Here is a 23,421-nt window from a genome sequence, read left to right on the forward strand (position 1 = left end):
TTCTAGATATTTGAGTTGCAAAATGAGTAAGCTCTTTATATAGGAGGTATTATAATAATTAAAAATTATTTCCTCTTTTAAATTTCACAAAATTTTATAAGTATGTTTGTGACATATTTATCTAGTTGCAAAGCAGAGAGCTGCTTACTTTTAGTGACTTAGTAAAATTTAAACGTATTTTGGCAAATACCTAAGAAATTGGATAGTAATACATGTTTCACTGAATATTAACTTGGATATTTTCAGTTGGATCCTATTAAAAACAACAAACCCTCTAGAGTATTACAAATTAACTTACACTCAGAAAATAAAATGTATGATGAAAACAGAAATATCATACCTACAGATGGCTCTTAACAGAAAAGCCAAAGAGATGAGCAGGAATCCATGACATTATGAAAAGTTCTATTCTCCCCAGGGCCTGTGTCATTTCCTGGCAGAGCGTGAGCACGAGGAAGCACCCTCACTTTCAGGACACTGGCGTACCAGCGAACTTTATCTTCTTGCTTATTTATTTAAGTTAATGAGGAGCAGGGTGGGGGTGGGAAGGTGAGCACTTACCTCGAAACTGACGGGCATATTTCTCTTCAGAGCGATTTCAAACACTAAGCTGATCTCCGATTTATTTGCGTCTTTGTCGTCATCCATTTCCTTTCCGGATTCGCCATTCTAAATCCAAAAACCAGGGTGACACTGAGTCTTCACTTTGGAACAAACTTTGCATACAGTCTACAGTCAAGAGGGCCTATCTAAATAAGATACAGTAAGAATCAGAAACCCAGGCTGGGTCTTGTGGGGTCCCCGTAACCACAGCAGGCAAGGGCTGCTGTGAGGCTCTTTGTCGTTTGGTTTTTCTTTGTTCCCCTCAAAGTAGAAGAATAAATGCTAAGTGTGAAAGTATTTACTCTAAATACATTAATTTGAGTTTATCCAGTTCTCCAGAATTCTCTATCTCCCCGACACACACACACACACACACACACACACACGGTACCTCCACTGGTGTTGTAACATGATATTTAATCTTCTATGAAAACTAAGCTGTAGAAAGAGTACAGGATGCAAACCAGGATTCTCGAGCTCCAGGTCAGGCCCTGGCACCAATTCACTTATTTAGCACATACTTCTGGAGGGAGGACCCCAGATATGCTGGACATAGTGTGAGTAACTGAGATAGAGTATTCCTTCTGTCAGGGGGCTTGTAATGTGGTGGGAAAAGAGACAAAAGTCCCAATGAATGAGTACAGGAGAAAAACACCTCCATCTGCCCTTAACCAAGATCAACCTCGGAGGAGGAACAGGTGCGCGGAACTGCAGAGGTGGAACTGTATGGTTTGAAATAACTAAGAGGAGAACTCAGCTGGAGACACTATTTTGAAGTCAATAGAGAAGGCAGCTGAAGCCATGAGAACAGGTGAAATCACTCAAAAATAGGCTCGATACCCTCATTTGTAAAAATTAAAAGTCGGACTGGAAAAATCCATAACGATCTCCTTCACTTTAAATTCCTCTATTCCAGATCAACATGACATAACCCATGCTCAATAAATGTAGCATTAAATGCAAGGTACATTATTTCCCATCCGTGTACATATTCCGAGATCCTGAGCTGCCTGGAAACATACTCTGTAGGTGAACCGACGTTCTCAAAGGCGAGGTCACCTTGGCAGGAACACAGGTCTAGGATAGTAGACAGGTAATCTGTCTACAGATTAAAGAAGCAAATTAAAGGAGATCACCACTCCCACCTTCCTTCCTATCAGGAGAGAGTATTTCTTCTCTTTGTAAAAATGCACACATTTGTCTTTTCAATCATCTCACAGGGACCTATAGAAAGAGACTGTCACATGCAGCAGGACCACACCTGAGAGGATTTTTCCGGAATGGGCTCATTCTGCAGCGCCTGGAGGGCCTTCATGGCGGCATTGTGTCTAGCAGCTTGTCGAGTCTTCCCTTCCCCAAAAAACTCATTATTTCCTACTGTCAGCTGAACATAAAAGATCTTAGGCATCGGGCAATGATACCTAAAATAAGAAAATAAAACAGTAATGTTAGTTCAATACACTCTATAATCAGATTTGTTTTGTTTAAAATACCAACTATATAGTGTACTATGCCCTCTTATTAACCCTAATAAAGCTTTAACTTCAAGAGTTCAGACAGGTTTTGATGGAAGTGAGCCAAATGGTCTGGAGTCACCACAGAGGACGGAGATGAGCATGGCATTTAGGTGACAACTCGCAGATGATTGTGTTTTTAGCAGAAGATCGTTTCGATTAGAAAAGGGAGGGCAGAGAGATGGAGTTACTCCTCCAAAGTGATAACAAGCCCTTTGAAAGAAATAAGGAGACCAGATTCAACAGAAAAAACAGGGAGTCTAAACCAATTCTTAGGTGGAAAGTGTAATAATAAAATGTATTTAAGGTAAAATTTTTGGCAGGTTTCTGTTGAATGAGACTGGGGTAGAGAATAGCAACTGGAGAGCTGCAGGGATGCAGACAGGAGGGGATAAAGAGAGTATAAGAAGAACAAACCTAGAAGAAATCAACAAGAAAACAATTAAGGTGATACGCAATAAAATCCATTAACTCAACAATTATTTAGGGGGCACCTTCTATTTGACAGGGAAACGTGACGATGAACAAAAATACATTACAATGGAGAAGACAGGCAAGAAATAAGGTAAATATGGAGAACATGGTATGTTAGAGGTACCTGCTAAAGAGTAAAAGAGGCAGAGGTTCAGAAGTGGCAGGGAGGTGGGTGTTAGATGGGGTGGCCAGGGAGGGTCTCACTGAGATGATGACTGTGTAAAGACCTAAAATAAGGGAGGGAGAAAACCACGCACATCACCTGGGACAGTGCAACTGAAGCAGAGACAAAGTCAAGCGCAAAGGCCCTGAGGCAGCAGCATGCCAGGCACGTTCAAGTAATTCAGAGGATGTCCATCTTCTTAAGAGTCAAGGGAGGGAGGAAGGGAAAGCCAGGAGATAAGAGGCGGTCAGAGTCACTTAGGGCCTTCCTTAGAAATCACTGTAAAGATCTGACTTCTACGGAGTGAAATGGCCAGCCACCAGAGGGTTTTGAGCAGAGAAGTGCCATGACGTGGCTTACATTTTTGAAGGATCCTCTGACTACTATGTAAAGAACAGACAGAAGGGAACGGTGGTAGAAGCCAAGAGATCTATTAGGGAGCTGGTATAGTAACACAGGAAAGGCCACAGAGGCCTGAACGTGACAGCAGAGGACGTGATGAGAAGTAGTGGATTCCGTGTGAATTTCAAAAGGAGATAGAGAGGTTTTGCCCAAGAACTGGCTATAGAATAGGAGAGCAGAATTAAGGATGATCCCAGGGTTTCTGACCTGGAAGATGGGGTACTGTACATGGAGTTGGTGAAGATCGCAAGAGGGAGGGGTCTGCTGGGGGCAGACATCAGCAGCTCTGGTTTGAAGATGTGAAATTATTAGGCCCGTTAGACATCCACATGGAGATGTCAAATGGACAGTTGGATTTATGAGTCTAGACTCCAGGAAAGAAGACCAAAGTGGGAATAAATCTGGGAATCTTCAATATATCGATGGAATTTAAAGCCACAAGGCAGTGAGTGCTCTGTGGGAGTGAGAGAGGAAATTCAGGCAGGCAGGATGTGCCTCCTGGAAGCCAAGTGGGAAAGTCTGTCATGAAGCAACGAGGGGTCAATTGTGTCAAACGTTACTCACAGGTCAAGTCAAATGAATTAGCAAAACTCACAGGAGTGATTGTGACGGAATGGTGCATTTATAAAAATGCTGGAAAATTACGTACAAAATCACCCCAGTGCTGAAAAACGTGTTTCTAAGCCAAAAGAAGTCCAATCGATGCCCCACTCACTGAGTTTTAGATGACTAGTGGACGTACAGGTAGCAATGTCCTGTATTCAACCTGAGACCAACTGGACAAAGCCCATCCTGTAAGGCTCGGTGGGCAGATGGGACTAATCAGTGAAGGTTTACTGAAGGTGACGGACAAGGGTGTAGGTTGGCACTGAGCATGCAGATGTGGGGGGGCACTAACTGAAACCACGTGAGTGGATAAGCACCTGGAAAACGAAAGAGAAAAGGAGCCAAGAAAGAGAGCTTGAGGCTGGGTTCTGATTAATGCCAGTGATCAAAAGGCAGGGGAAATAATAGACGGCAGTGAAGGAGATGAAAGGAGGTCTGAGTTCGGAAAGAAACAACACAACATCAAGGAGACAATCAGCCGTGTCAAGGCAGTGGAGAAGGCCTGTCTGAAAAAGAGGGAGAGAGTTGCTGTGTTTAAATTCTTAGGGTCAATTTTCTTGGCCCGCAGTTTCCTATTAATTTGTTTTAAGATAAAGTACTTTTAAATGTGTATTATGTCATATGCTTTCATTTTTAATTGGCAAATACAAAAAAGTTAAGGGAAGAAAAAGCCACTTGTAGTAACAGACTACTTTTAATGTGCAAAGACTAAGAAGCATTAAAAACCACAATCCTTTTTGCTCTTTGATTCCAATAACTAGTGTACTGAAGGGCAGTCTCCTACTACCTGTTTCATTTTAGATTCCTTTAATGCAGAAATCTGGACAGACAAATAGGATGAATACAGGTGATTTCTGTGCCCCACAGAATTCATTTTCCCCACCTCTACAGAACTCAGTGCAAATTTTAAACTGGTTCCACCACAAAACCCTTTAAAACTGACAACCTGACATTAGAAATCGACTCCTGAGATCTTACACGGCGAACTTTCGCCACAGAGCAAATGTTTACAATTAATTACACACTTCTGAGAACAGAGGTCCACAAGTGGAATTCAAACAGACCTTTAACTACAGGAGAGGGAGTGGGCGCCACTGTAATCACTCCGGCCTGCTGACAATTACAAAACTCATTTCGGTTTGCCACAGAGACAAACAAAATTTCTGTTCATTATAACTTTACTGGAATATGATGTCATAACACATAACCATACTGAAACAATCTGCTGATTTTCTAACCAAAATATTAATTGTACACTAAAGAGCCCTTGGGGCCTCTTCCTTTTTGGCCATCAAATGTGGCTCCATGTGCGCGTATGTGTGTGCATGTGGATACATATGTATATATAAATTATACCACATAAGTATCAGAGGGAAAATGAGGGACGTTGTGTTCTTAAACATCCGAGCGCTAAAAACAGGAAATACCGAAACCGGAGCCCTGACTAGTTTCATTCCATTCTCACTCCATCCTCTTAACAATGATTCTTAATAGCCTACCCCATGTGGTCTGAATACCTTACAGATCACATCTCCTCATATCATCGTGACAATTAGGACTGACCAGAGCACTCTCATTAATGGCACCCAGAGTGAATTATAGGACAGACGATGCAGAATGCTTTTTTGTGTGTGATATGTCATGATACATCCTGATCTCTAAATATTTATTTCCTCTGGTAAAGAAACACTCCAAGTTTATTAACTTCAAAGGCAATGTCCTAGCTAATGGAGTTTCTTTTTCTATTTTTATTTATTTCAGACGTTAAGCTCATCCTTTGGTAAAGTACTTATGGGAAGTGATAAACACGTTTCTACAAATTAGCATTTATTTACCTAAGCTTACAGTGCTATTCTTTACCTAAGCTTACAGTGCTATTCTTTACCTAAGCTTACAGTGCTATTTCTTAATTAGAATTTTGGGGTGAATGCTTAGATCCCCACAGCGATTACTGTGAAAAGATGAGTGGGGAAAACCCACCCATGCGAGCTACTAAAGTTTCAGGGTCAAATGGCTTCTACCTACAACCTCCAAAGTATATTTCACAGAGTGTGGCTCCACTTTCATCCACATCTGTAGTGCTCGTTAACCATGCAGATCCCTGTGCTCCCACCCTGGTCTGCGGCCTCAGCTCCGGGGGAAGGGACAGAATCCCCACTCAAGTCTCCCTGGTGAGTCTCTGCACTGAGTCCAAGAGCCGCTGTCCCACGACGGCGCCACGTCCTACAACACGGCACCTGTGACCTGACGATGACGTCAAAATCCATGCAAGCAAAGGGCCACAGAGTCCTGCCTTAGAGCACCACGGTTACAGTTCCTGTATCTTTCTCCTTTAATCCTCACAGCAGCCTGGCGAGACAGATGTCCACATGGTCACCTGGACAGGTAACAAACTTCCCCAGCAGAGCTGCCAGGAGTCAAACTCAAGTCTGCCCAACTTCAGAGCTCAGGAAACGCTTCAGGAGTTTCCTAGATATATGCTTCACCCTCTCTCTGTGTGTTCATGTTTGTTTATTAAGTTGGCTGCGTCCCTGGCAGGCCAGAGAAGGGCCCCTTTTAGACCAGCCGGTGTGGCTCAGTGGTTGAGCATTGACCCATGAACCTGGAGGTCACCGTTCGATTCCTGTTCAGGGCACAGGCCCGGGTTGTGGGCTCAATCCCCAGTAGGGGGTGTGCAGGAGGCAGGCGATCGATGATTCTAATGTTTCTCTCTCTCTCTTCCCTTCCTCTCTCTCTGAAATCAATAAAAACATATTTAAAAAAAATAAAGGTTCCTTTTAAACTATAGGTCCACTACTAGAAGGGTTTAACTGAATAACTGCTGAAACAGCTCCACGATGAAACCCTAGGTTTCTACAGTATGTCAAGCCAACCAGGTTCAAAGAGACTCAACTGAGTGGCCTACAAGAGTGACAAGTCAGAATAACGGCGACTATGAACCACAGGGTATGTCAGTCTAAATTTGACAAAGGCTGCTGGTCAGGCTGTTCTGTCCATGCCTCTTTGCCCTCTGTCTGCTAGAAGTCTTACAAAAACTAAACAAAATTTCAAATAAAATAAAAGCTTGCTTTCTTTTCTTTAGATCCCAAAAATGTCTTTAGATTTGGTCTATCTTCAATATCATAAGTCCACACCAAAATAAAGAAACGAAGTATACTTGGTTCCTTTGAAGTACTACTGACGTTCCTTACACAGGTTCGTGTTGTTGTTTGAGCAAAGGGAAGATGTTACATTCTTCTGTAAGTATTATAAGAATACACCTATTCTTATATTTATTTGACCGTCGTAATAACAACTTTCTATACCACGTCTCTGCCATCCTCTCTACAGTTACCTCCGTGATGCCCTTTTGATAGACTCGTTCCGGATCATCTTTCTAAACTAAAATCTGTGGGTCCTCCCATTCTGACGGCTTTCTTCTCCAACATCTCCACTTTCCCAAGTATCACTTTTACAAGGTGAGAAAGATATATTCCAAATAACATCAGAACTTTTAAAAATTGAAAAATAATTGCCTCATTTTATTTGATAGCATCATTCATAAATCTCAACACAGCTTAAGTGTTCATATCTCTTCTACAGGTTTATGTCTTAAAATATATGAATATGTTATCTTCTGATCTAATGAGAAGAGGCTTTGGATTTCTGTGTTTATTTCTAACGTTGACTGAAAACAGAAATGTCACTTAATCTTTCTATCTCAGTTTACTTATCGGCAAAATATTTGCACAATCTATGTTTAAAGAACTCTAAATGCCAAAACTTAGAATTCAAATGACATGTTGATTGTTTTGACTCTGTACACTTTTTTGGCACTGCTAAGCATTCTTTTTCTTGCTGTAGAAAAATAATAGGTTTTATCACAAAGCTATAAAACAGTCCTTGGCATCTTTTCAAGCTTGTATGTATATAAAACGTCTAGATAGGAGAGGGTTCTTTCTCTATTCACATCTATAAATTTTGAAAATATATCTTTTATGGGATCGGGATGTTAAGTCTCAAGGAATTTCAAAAATCAGGGCCTATTAGAAAAGATTCGCAGGGCTGCTGAAAATAAGCTCTCAGAGTTGTAAGGGTCTTCTATCCTGTTTGTAGAATGATTATACTTATTTTTAAATGCCTCGGGGAAAATACAGGAAGATATGCACTAAAAGCTGGGGCAGGGTGTTTCGAAGTGATGGAATTATAAATGATGTTTGCTTTCATAATTCCAAAATTTTTAAAAAATAATGATTGTACTACAGTAATAATAGAAAATGTTTACTTGAAGCAAGTCTAGTCCCTGTCCAAACAAATAAAGGTAAGTCTGTGTCCAAAATGTAAACTGGATAAGTGGCGTGACTTGTGAAATACAGGATATGAGCCACAAGAGTAAATAATTTACACTGAGTCGCTGACACCAGTACCGCAGCAGGACCGTGGAAAGCAGAGCATGTTATCAAAGAGCCCATTTAGTAAACACACAATCACACCCTCCATCCCACACTGGGATCCAGCGTAAACCTATTCGTGCCCCTTCCCTAAGTGAGTATCTAGATAAATCGTCATCTTCATCACCATGATTACAGCAAAAACAAACAAAGCACTCACTGTGTGCCAGGCACTATTCCAAGCACCTTACACGCTGATCTCGCCCAGTCACCAGAACAGTCCCGAGGAGCAGAGATGCTAAGCTGCCCAAAGTCACCCCACTGGAGCCAGCATGTGAGCGCGGGCAGTCTCCCTGCAGGGCCCCCGCTTGCATCTGCGGCCCTCGGGGGCCTCCGAGCCGGGCGAGCGCAACACAGCACAGCGGCTCATGTTAACTTTGGAGAAGTCGTGCCACACTTGGAACATCAAGGCAGTTTGAGCCAAACTAGACTTGAGATCTGGCAGATACTGAAGAGCTCTGTAGGTTAACGGTCACGTCCATAGCCGAGGAGAATACTGGGGGCCCTGGGAGTCCAGGAGACCGATTTGACTGCAGTCCCAGTACTGTTCTCTAGCTTTCCGGCTCCTCCCTTAACTGGAGCCGGTGCCTAAATGTTGATGTTCCCATCAGGGAAATACAGAAACCACAATGAGATACCACTTCACATCCACTAGGTTGGCCATGGTAAAACAAAAACAGAAAACAAGTGTTGGCAAGGATGTATCGAAAACTAGAATAATCATTCATTCTGGTGGGAACGTCAAATGGTGAAGCCACTGTGGAAAACATTTTGGCAGTTCTTCAAAGTTAAATAAAGAATTACCATTTGACCCAGCAATTTTACTCCCAGATATATACCCAAGGGAAATTAAAACAGGTGTTGAAACAAAAATGTATACACAAATGTTCATAGCAGCATTATTCATAACAGCCAAAAAATGGAAATAACCCAAAGGTCCATCGACTTATGAATCAATGAACAAAATGTTAGTATATCCATACAGTGGAGTACCATATAGCAATACCAATGAAGTACTGATACAGGCTACAATGTGGATAACTGAAAACATGCTAAGTGAAAGCTAGACACAAAAGGCTACATATAGAATGATTCCATAAAGATGAAATGTCCCAAATATACAAATCCAGAAATTAATGATCTGGTCTTCTTCCTGCCCCAGATTGTGTAGGGGAATACGTGAATTCAATTAATTCAAATGTTTATTAAGGGTCTAAATGCTAACTGGAAAAAGTGGTCCAAGCAAATGTGAGAGCAAGTGCAAAGGCCCTGGGGCAGTAACATAATTGGCATTTTTTTTGGAGAAACAACATTTTCATACACCTGGAAAGCCGTGAGCCAATGGCTAAGTGGTAGGAAGCAAGGTCTGAGAAGCGGCCAGGCAGCAAACCAGAACTTCAGGCCACGTACGGTAGGAGCCACTGGATGATTTAGAGGAGGGAAGTGACATGACCTGACTGATAAAGGTCTCTCGCTGTTCTCTGCCCAAAGAGGCCAGGAGAGAGCAGTTGGAAGGCCACTTCGGGTCATCTCTGCAACAGGAGACTGAGTGACTAGGAGAATACAGCCGGATTGTGGGCAGTGCTCCAAGTCCACTGAAGGACTGTGGTCATTATTTCACGATAAAACCAGTTAGCACAGCTGTTTTTCTGTAGCTTCCTGGGTACAAGTGCAGAGTTGGAGGAGCTGGACTTAACCAGTTATGGTTCTGCCAGGCACCAGAGGCCATTCAAGCTAAGCGGCACTAGAAAACGCGCATCTGAGACAGGTAAATGGCACTGCAGACAGCGCTGTGGAAGCTGGCAGGGAGCGAGGGGTGATGGCAGGGAAGGTGAGCAGGTTCCTGGGGGCAACATTTCTCAAAGCGTGGCCCCACCCAGACATCATCAGAGGCCTCTCGGTGGGGTCAAGGCTGGTCGAATGCAGATTCGACCTGTCAAAGTACAGATTCAAGGCTGGTCGAATTGGACTCTCTGGGTGGAGTCCAGGAATCTACATGATTACCAAGCAGCCTCGGGAACATTTGTGCATACTCAAGGCTGAGGAGCACCTCCTTACAGGGGTCTTCTTCCCTCGCCTTGCCTATAAATATGGCGGCTTTGGGGTCCTGAATATTCACTTTGTACCTTGTTGCCTCTAATAGGTTTTTTGTTTTTAATTATGTCTTTATTGATTTCAGAGAGAGAAAGGGAGAGAGAGAGGGAAAGACAGAAACATCAATAAAAGAGAGTCAATCGGCTGCCTTCTGCACTGGGGATCAGGCCCACAACCTGGGCATGTGCCCTGACCGGGAATCAAACCACATTCTCCTGGATCCTAGGTCGATGCTCAACCGCTAAACCACACCGGCCGAGCTCTAATAGGTTTTTAGTTGATTCTTAGCAATGTCCCAATCATATCTGATCTGCAAAAATGGTCATTTTTCCTATTAATTTCCACATTGTATTCCTTTTATCTTCACTAATTGTGTTGGTCCACACCACCAAGAGAATACTAAATAGCAGTTGATAATGAACATCTTGCCTTGTTTCTTACTCTAATGACAAACTAGTACATCCTCATGAAGCATAATGCTGGCTATTGGGTTAGGCTGGGTTAAGTTGGGTTGGGTAGAGTCGAGTTGGGTTAGGGCTGGGTTGGGATGGGATGTGGGGGCTAGAAGAGAGAATATATATGCACGCATCTATTGAGTATATAGTTTACAATGTTAAAGAAGTATTCAGTTATTTATCATCTATTGTTTTCAAAGTCATAGATTTTTTTCGTAAATGGATTTTTAAATGTCTTTTCATTATCTTTGTAGATATTTAACAATTTTTACCTTTTACCTCTTAAGGTGAATTTTATTAACATATTTTCTAGTAAAACAAATTTACATTCTGGGAATAAATCCCACTGGGTTATGGTGGTTCATCTTTCAATGTATTGTCGAAGTCTGTCAGTATTTCAATTAGGACTTTTCCACTGATAGTCTATGAGTAATATTGACCTGAAGCTCTATCCTTTCTTGTTTTTTCAAACTGCCTTTGTTGAGCAAGACATCAAATTATTCTTTTTTTAAAATATATGACCTTTTACTGATTTTTTATGGAGAAGAAGGGAGAGGGGATGAGAGATAGAAACATCAATGAGAGAGAAACACAAATAGGCTGCCTCTTGCACACGCCATACTGGGGAACAAGCCTGCAACACAGGCATGCGTCCTGACTGGGAATTAAACCAGTGACCTCTTGGTTCATGGGTCGACGCTCAACCCTCAACCACCGAGCGACGTGGGCAGGGTACAAGTTACGTTGGATTGCCCCAAATACTTTGTTTTCTGTTTTTCCAAAGCTCAATAAAATTTTTGTGAAACCACCCAGGCCAAGTGCTTTGATGCGGGATGGTGGGCGGGTGGTGGCAGCAAGCTCTTTGGCCACGCACTCATACTTTTCTATAGCAACCAGGTCTTTTTTTCTTTTAACGTCAGTTTTGGTCATTTATATTTTTCTATGAAATCACCCAGTTCATCTGGGTTCTGGAATAGTTTTCCCTGAGTTGAACAACATAGTCCTTTATGAGAAGTTTCATTTCCTGTGCATCTGTAGTTCTCCCCCAGCCCTTCCAGATTATCAGACTGTGTTTTGCATATTTGTGCTTTCAAATCACATTTACCTTGATTAGAGTACACGTTTACATATTTTATTGGTTCTTCCTAACATCAAGAGGTTGGATTCCACATGTTTTTCCTATTAGTCTTCTGTTTTCTAATTAGTCTATTTATGCATTCATTTTCCTCCATAAAAAATACAATTCTAAGTTTTTAATATGTATTTACTAAATACTGCATGCCAACAGTCTAACAGCAGTTCCTAAGTTTAAGAAAATTATTGAAAACATGGCTTATTTTTTCCTTGACTTGTAAGAGGATCCTCAATATTCAATTCCATCCACAGGTCATGTTTCACTAAGGGTTGTCTGAAAAGGTTCTTTTTTTTTTTAAGATTTTTTTAAAATTGGTTTTGAGAGAGAGAGAGGAAGGGAACGGGAGCGAGAAACACTGATGTGAGAGTGGGTAGCAAGCAGCTGCCTCCTGCAGGACTCCTACTGGGGATGGAGCCCGAAACCCAGGCGTGTGCCCTGACCAGGAATCAAACCAGCGACCTTCCAGCGCACAAGATGACACCCAAGCAACTGAGCCACACAGGCCAGGGCTGAGAAGGTTCTTTAAAAACCACTAATACACAGAATCTCTCAAGTCCTTTCCAGCAACAAAATGGTTCTGAAACTGGTTCTAAAAATATTGTTCATGCTTCTGTTTCCTCATAACCTTAAATGCAAAAGTATATGCTTTCGAGAAGTTAAAATTTAAAAGAAATACAGATATGTCAGATTATATTTTTAGAAGAGGTTTCACACCCTTTTTGGATAAATTAATTTTGTAATGTCTAGAATAAGAGAATCAAATGGATGATTGTGTCCGCAACCGAAATCTTCGAAGAGCTTTAGAAATTGTGTGCTTTGTTATAATGTCCAACCCTGACATCTACTCCAGTGCCTTTGCTGATCAGAATTAACCATCAACTTTGGATGCTTGCCCACGTCAAACACTCCCAAAAGTAACATGGAGACATTACATCAGTGGGATTACAGGAAGATTAATGTGCTTTGTTTGGAGATGCAAACAGTAACTATACTTATTGCATACTTCTAGTTTTGGGGTGTTTTTTTCCCCCTGAATCTAAGTGAATCTAGTTGTACATTTGCATATAGTTTAATGATAACAATCATGTGTAGTTCACAGATATTCACTGGAATATAAAGACTTGACTTGGCGTTTTCCCAGCTAATTGTTTTTACAGCTTGCCGTCCCTTATGCATTAGCTACTTTCATAAAAAGGGTTACATAAAGCAAATATTTTCATACTAAATCCCATTTTCCCACTGTTGCCCAATATTAAATCTTGAACTGTATTTCTATAGGAAAATGTTGGCGCCAACACATCATAAAAATTGTAATTAAACATCTAAACATGTACACTCAGGAACAGGTACATTTAATCAATTATTTTACAAACCACATTTCACCCTCTCACCTGCAGTAACAATCAGACGGATAATCATTTTGTTTCATATTCCCACAATCATTAAAAGGACAAGTATCTTTTAAAAATGCAGAGTTCTGGGTGACTTCCTAGGAGCTGAAACTGGACATAATTTTTCTAGCTGGATTGCCATGTGGAAGAGACAAGTGGTCAGCTTCAGGCAACACAAGTAGTCTCAGATTATTGACAATAATCATGTAAGGGTCTTAGAAATTTCTTCCATTGGTAATACACATTTTTATCATAATACCCACCAGATGATTTATTGGAATTATACAGATCCTTTGGAGCCAATACCAACGTCTGACTCAAAGACTACTTCTCAAAGAAATGGGGAAAAGGACCTGCTCAGCTACCTGGATCCTTTCACACTATAAAAAGGGGGGTAAAAGCACCTTTCTGTTAAAACAGAATTGTACCTAAAACTTTTAGAAAACTCTACTTTGAACTACAGGCACTTTGAGGTAATTCTAAGCAACTTAAATTAATGTTTTATTTTCCCCAGTACAAATCCTCCGGGGACTGCCACAGGGAATGCAGTGATCTACACTGTCATCCTCCTGTGTTGCTGCAGGTACCCCAGGTAGGCGTTGCTGCAGGTACCCCAGGTAGGCGTTGCTGCAGGTACCCCAGGTAGGTGTTGCTGCAGGTACCCCAGGTAGGCGTTGCTGCAGGTACCCCAGGTAGGCGTTGCTGCAGGTACCCCAGGTAGGCGTTGCTGCAGGTGCCCCAGGTAGGCATTGCTGCAGGTACCCCAGGTAGGCATTGCTGCAGGTACCCCAGGTAGGTGTTGTTGCAGGTAACCAGGTGTGCTTCCATCAGGAAGTGAGTGTAAATTGTGTCTCATTTCACGACATGCACTAAACTGAGCACTACCAAACGCTATTGATCTCTGCCATGTCCTCTGAGGCAAAGACATGGCGGCAAATAAGGCAACCCTGGTAAAGACAGGACACTGACACTCAGTCTGACAACCACACAGGCGAGTAAGTTGAGCAAATAAGTTGACACTTAGAACTTGAAGGCTAACAGGTCTGACCTCGGATCACGCTGGTTTATTCCTACTCACAATACAGATTAGAAACTGCATTTCTGTCACACTGCAAATTCTCTTCTGTGGGCAAAATAGATTTTGAGGATATTCTTAAATAAGTCTGTAGTGATAGCCTAATATTCCCAGAGAGCAGATGTTCCTATGAGTTAGCAGAGTGTGGCAGAAAAACCATGAACTCTGAAGACACAGAATCCTGGCTGGAGAGCCAGCTCGGTCCTTCGCTGGCCGCGTGGGCCTGGGTGAATTACACGCTGTGCCAGCTCGGAGCAGGGAATCACAGCTGCTTGCCAACTAGCCTATCATCTTTCTGAGACATCCCACAATGTAAAATGCGGGGCTTTGGCACCAGCTCCCCAAATCTAGGACCCTGCCACTACTGCACAGTGCTAGGTGTGCTTGGGGAGGTCCAGGGCAGGGCTGCAGGCGTGCTGGCTGATCTCCGGCTCCCTGGCTGGGTGGCTCAGTTGGTTGAAGCATCCATCGTCTTGTACACCGAAAAGTTGCAGGTTTGATCCCTGGTCAGGGAGCATACAGGAGGCAACCGAATGGGTGGTTCGTTCGTTCGTTCGTTCGTTCGTTCCTTCCTTCCTTCCTTCCTCCCTCCCTCCCTCCTCTCTCTCTCTCTCCCTCCCTCTCCCTCTCCCCCCAACCCCCACCCTTCCTTTCTCTAAAATCAATAACATATCCTCAGGTGAGGATTTTTAAAGAATATATATAAAAAATAAATTTAAAAATAATATATTTTTAAAATAATGTTTCTTTTACTATAATTTTGCTTTGCCTCAGGACTGAAAAGACATTTATTTACATGTTTGGGGATATGTTCCATCTATATAGACTGCTCTGTGGCCTGTCAGTCAACCACAGTGTAGGAGCCTAGTAACTCATTTATCTTTGAAGAAATATATTTTGACCAGAGAATGTGAGAATGTCAACAAATAACCAGGAAATAAAGAAAGCAAACTCAAGGTTCTGACGACTGAAGCCAAGAAAAGGCCTGGGAAATTTGTGAATGATAAGCTCCCAGGAAATTTGAACTGAGAAAGGCAGTAAGCCTTGATGACAATAATACCTTAGATAATTAAATATATTGTCCAAACACTACTGCCTCAGAGAAGCAGCAAAAGAATTGAAGTGGCTCGTGTTCATCTCAATGAAAGAAAAAAGGGCAGAGAAAGAGAGAGAGAACGCATGCAAGCAGGCAAGGGTGAAAAGTATCTGATGATATTATATGTGATGTTAAGATTATTTTATTATGTTACATTAGAAATAAAGACTATTAAAACTAAACATAAACAGCTTATTTGGATTTAGGAAAGATCAGAATATAAGACAATTTCTGTTTTTCAATGAGATATGTAGACAACTAGTAAGTTCAACACGGCAAAAAATCTCTTGCTGCCTGTACTAACTTGGAGAAAGCATCCCATGTGTTCTTAAAAAGACAGGACGTCAGGCAAAATCAATGAGCCGTTCAAGCCCGGTGTGTATGAGGCTCCAAAAGGATCTGAGGAAGCAGCATGGAGAATTCCAAAAAGCTGCGACCCTTGTGGGACTAAAGAAAGAATGTATCTGGAGCAAATTTTAATTATCCTTTTCGTTATTCTACTGAAAAACTCACTTAAGAGAACAAAAGACTTGCAAATAAGACTTTACAACCTCATTTGCAAAGGATGACACTTGTGAGACCAAGAGAGGCCTGCGATATAACCGGAGATGGTGGGGCTTTGAGAACAAGGCTGGTGGCAGAGGAATCAAGACTGCCGGGCATGACCATGGTGATCGCTCAGGAGTCTCAATCACCCCAGATACACGTGAGAAGTTACAGCCGGAAACTGAACACCCCGAAGCTGACGGACTAGGACGACGTCCACCAGATAAAGAGTGAAACCTATCATCTCAGTTGTCACCTGACTCTTGTTTTATTAAAATGTAATATGAATCAAATCAAAGTAAGTATATTCTTTTACTTCTCAAATGTAAGGACAGGACTCCCCTGCAAATGCTTGTGGATCTTGTATTAGACCATACAATTTCTTGGACAAATTAAAAAGTGATTCCCATACTAATCTGGGGGTGGAGTCCTAGGAAAGCTGTTTGGGACTGATTTCCGCTCAGACACAGGGGAAAAGGGAGTCTCAGTCCCTGCAGCCCTAGTGTCTTGTATCTGGTGTGATTACCGAGCACTCAGAAGGAGTCCAATAAACATGTTAACTGAGGGGGTGTTCACAGAGAACTTTTACTGAGCAGTTTACCATATGTACAGCAATGCAGCTCGCCCACACAATAGCCCCAAGAAGTAAACACCATTGTTATTTCCATTTGACAGCTGAGGGGACTGAAGAACAGAGAGGTTAAGTAACTGGCCTAAAGATTGCCAGGTTTAAACAAAGGTAGACTGGCTCCATAGCCCCCCTTAACCATGACATGGCACCACTGCAGTCCCCTCAATGTGAGAGCAAATGATCGGGAGGGAGGACACTGGACTAGCAAGGGCCAGGCTCTCAGTCACGTGGGAGCAAAGCAGATCAAGCCCGCAGCAGGGTGAACAGAAGGATGCACGTGGGATCAGGCTGGGGATCTGCCAGGAGGACTCTCCAGGGACTTCTTCACATCTGGCATGATCAATGGCCTTGAGGCACCCACATGGTACACCGAGGAGGTCAGGCTAGATCTGTCATTTTCCCCCTTAGCTCTACGTAAAATCAACTGACTCACAGATCGGTAAGAAAAAGGAAATTCAACAGAAAAACAAGCAAAGGTTATAAAGTCACAATTCACAAGAAGTATAAATGACTTACACATGTGAGATGCTCAACTTCATTCACAAAGAAATGCACATTAAAATGCCAAAGAGGTATGATTTTTCAACTAATTATATCAGGAAGAAAAAAACAAACAAAAGATTTAACACAGCCTTGTCTCTGGTCTGGATTATTGTCATAACCTCCTAACTGTTCTCTTAGTCACCAAAGAGACCCTTTCAAAAGGTAAGTCAGGGCGTGTCACTATTTTGCTCAAAACCCTACAATGGTTCTACCTTTCATTCTGAGTAAAAGCCAAAGTTGTTACAATGGCCTACGAGGCCTGCACAAGTAAGGCTGCAGGTCTTCTCCCCGACCTGGACTCACTCCTGCTCCACTCCAACCACACTGGCCTCCTTCTGCCCCTCACTCACCACACAGGTCTCCCTCCACCTTAGGGCCTTTACAAGGGCGGATTTCCTGCTTGTCCCCAGACACCCTCAAAGCTCACTCCCTCCCCTCCTTAAAGTCCCTGCTCAAATCTCACCTTCTCAAAAGGCCTCCCTGTTTAAACTGTAACTGTCGTCCCTTTACTCTGCTCCGTTTTCCATTTGTCCACAGCACTTTCACTTCCTGATCTACTATAAAACATACTTTTTATCTTTATTTTTATTGTCTGTCTCCCCCTGCTAGAATGTAAGCTTCATCAGGGCAGAAATTTATTTTTATTTATTGAATACTTGTCTATTGTATTTATTGATGTGTCTAAAGTACCCATAAGACTGTCTCTCATGTAGCCAAAATGTAAGAACAAAGATATATACTGGAACATGGCTACAGCAAAACATTCAAAACAGTGTGTCCATGAATACAGAATTGGTTAATTAAATTACAGAACAATCACACAGTGGGTGCTAAACAAACAGTGCAGTCCTGTTTCCAGCACAGCCAAGTGAGCTCTGACTGGACCAACCCTCCTGCAGGGAACTATAAACTCTGAAATACCGTAAAAAAAAAAAAATCATCTGTGCTGAGAAGTAGACCTATATGGTTATAGGTTTCTAAAATCTTCATACTAAAATTAGAAAAATGATGCAGCTGCTTATATACCAACATGAAATGATCTTTAAGGTATATTTCAAATTATAAAAAAGATTCAGATTACTGTTACAGAATTATACTTTTTTAAGGTAAATATACACATACAGCTAGAGAATATTCTGAAAGGATATACATGAAACTGGCAAGGGCAGACAGGTGCTGGAATGCAGGGATAGCACTATGTTTATATTAATACTCAAATTTTAAAGATTTTATAATATATAATATACCCAAAAAATCAAAATATAAAATACACACAAAAATCAAAAAGTAAAAGCTCTGAGTTCTACAATAGAAAACTTTTAACCTTTCCTTACTTTAGCATTTCCCAAGACTATAGGACTACAGGAAACAGATTCCCCTTCCTTTTTTCAAATAACAGCTACTCTATCTCAAGAGAGACTAGTATTGCAATACAGATTTTTTTTAAAAATCCCTTTTTGATTAATTGGGCCAACTAAAAACAATAAAAATACTTGAAATACTATTTTTTAAAAAGATTCAATCCATCAGGGTAACTTCAAATATAACTGCAATTCTACTGGCAGTTCAACAAAGCTGCACCCACCAAAGTATTACAATTAATATTTTCCAAGATATTCTTAAGCACAGTCATCATCCCATGGCTTATTTATTTCAAAGACTCTTCCCTGGGCATCGCTGACACTCCTGGCTAAACTGAATGAAATTAACCATCTCTGAACACACAAACTATATGTTGAACATATAATTTCCATAAGAAAATGTCACAATATATATTTTTTAATTCCTAAAGATTGATATAAATTATACCCATTATTTTGGTACAAAAACAAGTAGAATTCCAAACTCTTTTTACTTAGTTTAATTGATATTATTAGGCTGTATCCATCTTGGTGTTATAGTTTAATATAGATACTCTTTCTGTGTGAAAATACATGAATTTTACTAGTTCCTTTGGTATTTGGGTTCCTCTGAGTTTTAAGTCCACTTGCCAATCTTCTTTAACAGTTTATTTTACTCAATTTATCTTTGTACCTACACCAACAAAGAAGTAAGACCACACTTTGTGAATACTCAGGAATTCTTTAATCATGGAGACTGTGGCGCATGTTCCTACACTCTCTGGAGGACATGATCCTGCTCTCATTGGTGCTAACAGAATTTATCACCAGAAGGCCTGCGAGAGGGAGGAGATGCCACGCTCAGCTAGTTTTCTTCTCCGTAAGTGAAGTGTTAGAAGTGAGGCATTAAGAGCCCAAACTTGGTACCTATTCTCTACAACCCTCTCAGAAACTCAGGATGAAGGTAAGTTTCTATATTACAACTGAAGCTAAAGATTATACTGAAAAGGACATATTTAAGCACCTTAGAAGGGTCTACGTATTCCAAGCTGCTTCTTCATATCTTCATGTTTTAGAGAACTTTAAACAAGACACCATGCCTGGTTGGTGGCTCAGCGGTTGAGCATCAACCAAGGATCCAGGAGATCGTGGTTTGATTCCCAGTCAGGGCACATGCCCGGTTTGCCAGCTCAAGTTGGGGGCGTGCAGGAAGCAGCCGATCGATGACTCTCTCATCATGGATGTTTCTCTCTCTCTCCCTTCCTCTCTCTGAAATCAATAAAGACATATTAAAAAAAAACACACAGACTCAGTCTAAGTTGTCGGGGTTGGGGGCTGTGGGGCTGGGTTGTGGGGTAGAGGGATTGAGCAAAAAAGATAAAACTCATGGATATGGACAACAGTGGGGTGACTGCCGGGGGTGGGGAGGAGAACTGGGAGGGTGGAGGAGGGTATAAGGGGGATAAGTGGTGACGGAAGGAGACCTGAGTTGGGGTGGTGAGCACACAGAGCAGCGTCCAGTTGACGTGCTGTGGAATTGTGCGCCTGAAACCTGTATACTTTTGTTAACCAGTGTCACCCCAATAAACTCAGTAAAAAGGAAAAAATAAATAAAAAGACTTCGTCTCAAAGTCAACGGTCAACTTCAAATACAACAGAGTTTTCCCCATAAATCAAGTATATGGGAAAAATATATAATTATTCCAAATTTCTGTGTGTTCTACAAACAAATACTTTCCGAATCCAAGCGCTTCCTATCACAATACACGGCATTATATACTGTTCACTGATCAATAGGCAAAAAGAAGAAAATCCGTTGAAGCTAAAATAAAACATGTATCTGTTACCAGAAAAAAAGGCATCAAATCAGCAGGGACGAATAAATGGAAATTATTAGAAGACCTTTATTTAAAGATTGGCTACACATAAAACATAGTTCCCTATATTCCTTATACTTTGCCTTATAAAATAACACCATAAACTCTATGGCTCATTAATCTAGACCAGGGGTCAGCACACTTTTTCTGGAAAGAGCCAGATAGCAAACGTTCGAGGCTTAGCAGGCCGTGGGGTTGCATTCGCACCTTTTCCACACATTGCGGCAGCCACGGACGACACAGACGTGAACGAGGGTGGCTGCGCTCCAACGGAACTTGATTACGGTCACTGAAATCTGAATTTCATATAATTTTCACACACTGCAACAGAGTATTCTGTTGATTTTTTTCCGATAATTTTTACAAGTACAACCCTAGGCTGTGGGCTGTACAAAAACAGGCAGCAGCTGGATCTGGCCCATCAGCTACAGTCGGCCAACTCCTGACCCAGAAATACATGGAAAGCAGTTACCAGCAATACTTTCCAAACATTCTCTTTTATGACAGAATACAAAGTGTTGCATTTTTACTATAACAGTATTTTTCCAGTAGATTAAGTTCTAAATCAGCATTATCTGGCAAAATAATGACTGTACCAAAACTAAAAAAGTTAAAATGAAGTATTCTTAATATTTCAAAGCCACAAAAAAAGAGGTAATAAAACACAAAAATGTTATTTTGTTACACATTCCTAGGTCATAAATTTCACATGGAATTAAATTTGTTCTACATAATATTTGCCCATTGAACTATAATGAATTTATTAGCAATATTTATGCCAAATTTAGAATGTCCTTCACACCACATGTGAAACAGTATTACAGTGTGGCCACACGAAACGTGGCATTTTCATGGCTAAAGCTGTTCTCTCTGGTAATACTGAAATGCCTTTGACAAATCACAGGACACTATCGTGGAAACTGTACTGTGGTTGTAACTTATTTAACTAGTTAAGATCTTGGGCAAATCACATAAGCCAGCATTTCCCACAGTTTGCTCTGCATCCACACGTGATTCGTTAACGCACCAGGACCCACGGCCAAATGAGTATGGGAAATGCTCTACTTTATATACATTTCTGGGAGATCTATGATGTACATAAGCATGCTGGGAGTTCTGACAAGTCCTGCAGTAAAGAAATCCTGCAGTTTAATTCTAGTGCTCTCCAAACTTACTCAATTACTTTTTTTGTACAGTACTTATTAAACATCCCTAAAAAACTAAAATTCCTCAAAACACACTTTGGAAAGCTTTCTCATCGGTGGGGATTAGATAAATACACCTTCAGGTTCTCAATACACTGTGAGGCTATTTCTATGCAGCAACTTCACGGAAGTTGAAGAATTAAGCTCGGGTTAGGAGCCTGCCCGCTGCAGCGGGCGCCAGCTCTCGGCTCCGGGCTGCAGTCACCTCGCCAACCTTCAGGCTCGACCCCGTGCGGGCACCCTGGGCCCTTCACACCCAGCAGAGCGCCTGGGTCACTAAGTGTCTGTTTCATTGCTCTTGTTTTTGTTTTTACTCTAATAATCTCCCACTTGATCACCCATAACCACTCTTACCCTCTCCTGCTGCCTCTTCATGCACGTGGCCACTGCCCTGCTCCTCAACCCCGTTCCCCTCCCGCTGCTCCTGAGGTGAACCCCAGGACCGCACCTTGGCCCCCCCCAGCGCCACCCCGCAGCTCTGCGCCTCTCGCTACTCCGGAGCCACGCAGAGCTGGTGCGGAGGAGGGCAGGGCAGGGGGCTGGCATGTCGGGGTGGCACGACGTGGGTGCAACTCCTACTCGGGGCCATGAGGGGATGACTTAGAGGCTACAACAGACTTTGGCAAGTGAGAGGGAAGAAAATATAAGCACCTCAACACGGGAGCATGGGGACCTGCTGGGGAAGGCGGTGGGGCCCGAGTGGGGCTGGCAGGGCAGAGAGCAGGCGAGGCCGGGAGATAAGGGGGGCCTGGCCGAGCAGGGCTGGTGGGCACCCGGTGCAGGCGGCTCCCGGGTCCCCCTCTCCCCAGTCTCCCTCTCCCGCCTAGGCATGCATCTATGTTTTTATGTATTACATATACACACATCTCCTATACATTAGCATATGTAAAAACATCTACAGGGCTGGGCAAAGGTAGGTTTATAGTTGTTCATATGGAAAAAGACACACGGGTTGTTATTATTACAATAGCTTTACTAACTCGAAAGAAATGTCACAATGCAACTGTAAGCCTGCTTTTGTCCACCCCTGTATGTATATAAAGTCAACATTTTAAATATTATTCAATATTCGTCTTGTTTTACATCGACTGCATTCTTTTCTTTTGACTTTTTGACCCCTTTGCCCATTTCTCTTAAGATCTTCAAGGACTTTATTTACTAATTCTTTCTAATTCTAAAATCCCCAAAAGGAACTCACCACCAACTCTCAAGTAGAATTAGCAAACTCGGCTTCCACACTGCTTACTCAGTTCTTTCTCTAACTCCTAAGAGTCGTAGAAAAACTTACTGTTGAGGACAGTGAACCTTATAATGTATTAGCATCGATACATCACAATAAAAACTCGGAAAGAGAAAAATACTCTAGGGTTTGGAGTATCACTTTTCAGAGCACATTACTACTCAAAGGTCCTTTTCTATACTTTTAACTTTGACTTTGGAATATTACATATATTAAAAAAGGTGCAGGCGCAGCACCGAGGGCTCCTGCATCCCCTCCTGCTGGCTTCCTTACATGACCACAGGACGCTGGTCACAACTAAAAGCTGGCACAACAGTACTCATGAAGCCACAGCCTTTCTATGGGCATTCTACGCTCTTTCAGGAACTGACGACACCTCTGAGGTAATCCCACATCCAAACTGAGGGAATTCTTAGTATCATTCCTAACTTAACCTCCTTCGGGGGTGTCCCGTGATGTTTCATTCTCTGTGAGAATGTGGATTCACAGTAACATAGAATCTTAGTGTTGACGGAATCTTAGAAGTCACCTAAATTTGTGTTTTCCAAAGTACAAATGATGACCCATTAACAGGCCATGAAGTGAATGTAATGACTCACAG

At 41.9% G+C, this 23,421-nt stretch overlaps 1 protein-coding gene across 23 annotated transcripts in view; it reads right to left on the reverse strand.

Moving 5' to 3' along the window:
• Positions 1 to 23,421, reverse strand: part of STAU2 (staufen double-stranded RNA binding protein 2) — a 218,321-nt gene that overhangs the window by 139,593 nt on the left and 55,307 nt on the right. For all 23 annotated transcript variants that reach the window (XM_081116639.1, XM_081116649.1, XM_081116633.1 and 20 more), the window contains 2 exons: positions 1,865 to 2,024; positions 562 to 669 (listed from right to left, as the gene is read on the reverse strand). In XM_081116639.1, the coding sequence (XP_080972765.1) occupies positions 562 to 669; positions 1,865 to 2,024 (268 nt within the window). The remainder of the gene's footprint in view (positions 1 to 561; positions 670 to 1,864; positions 2,025 to 23,421) is intronic.

This window comes from Miniopterus schreibersii, assembly GCF_964146895.1.
Source record: "Miniopterus schreibersii genome assembly, chromosome: 17".
In the NCBI taxonomy this organism is placed as follows: Eukaryota; Metazoa; Chordata; class Mammalia; order Chiroptera; family Miniopteridae; genus Miniopterus; species Miniopterus schreibersii.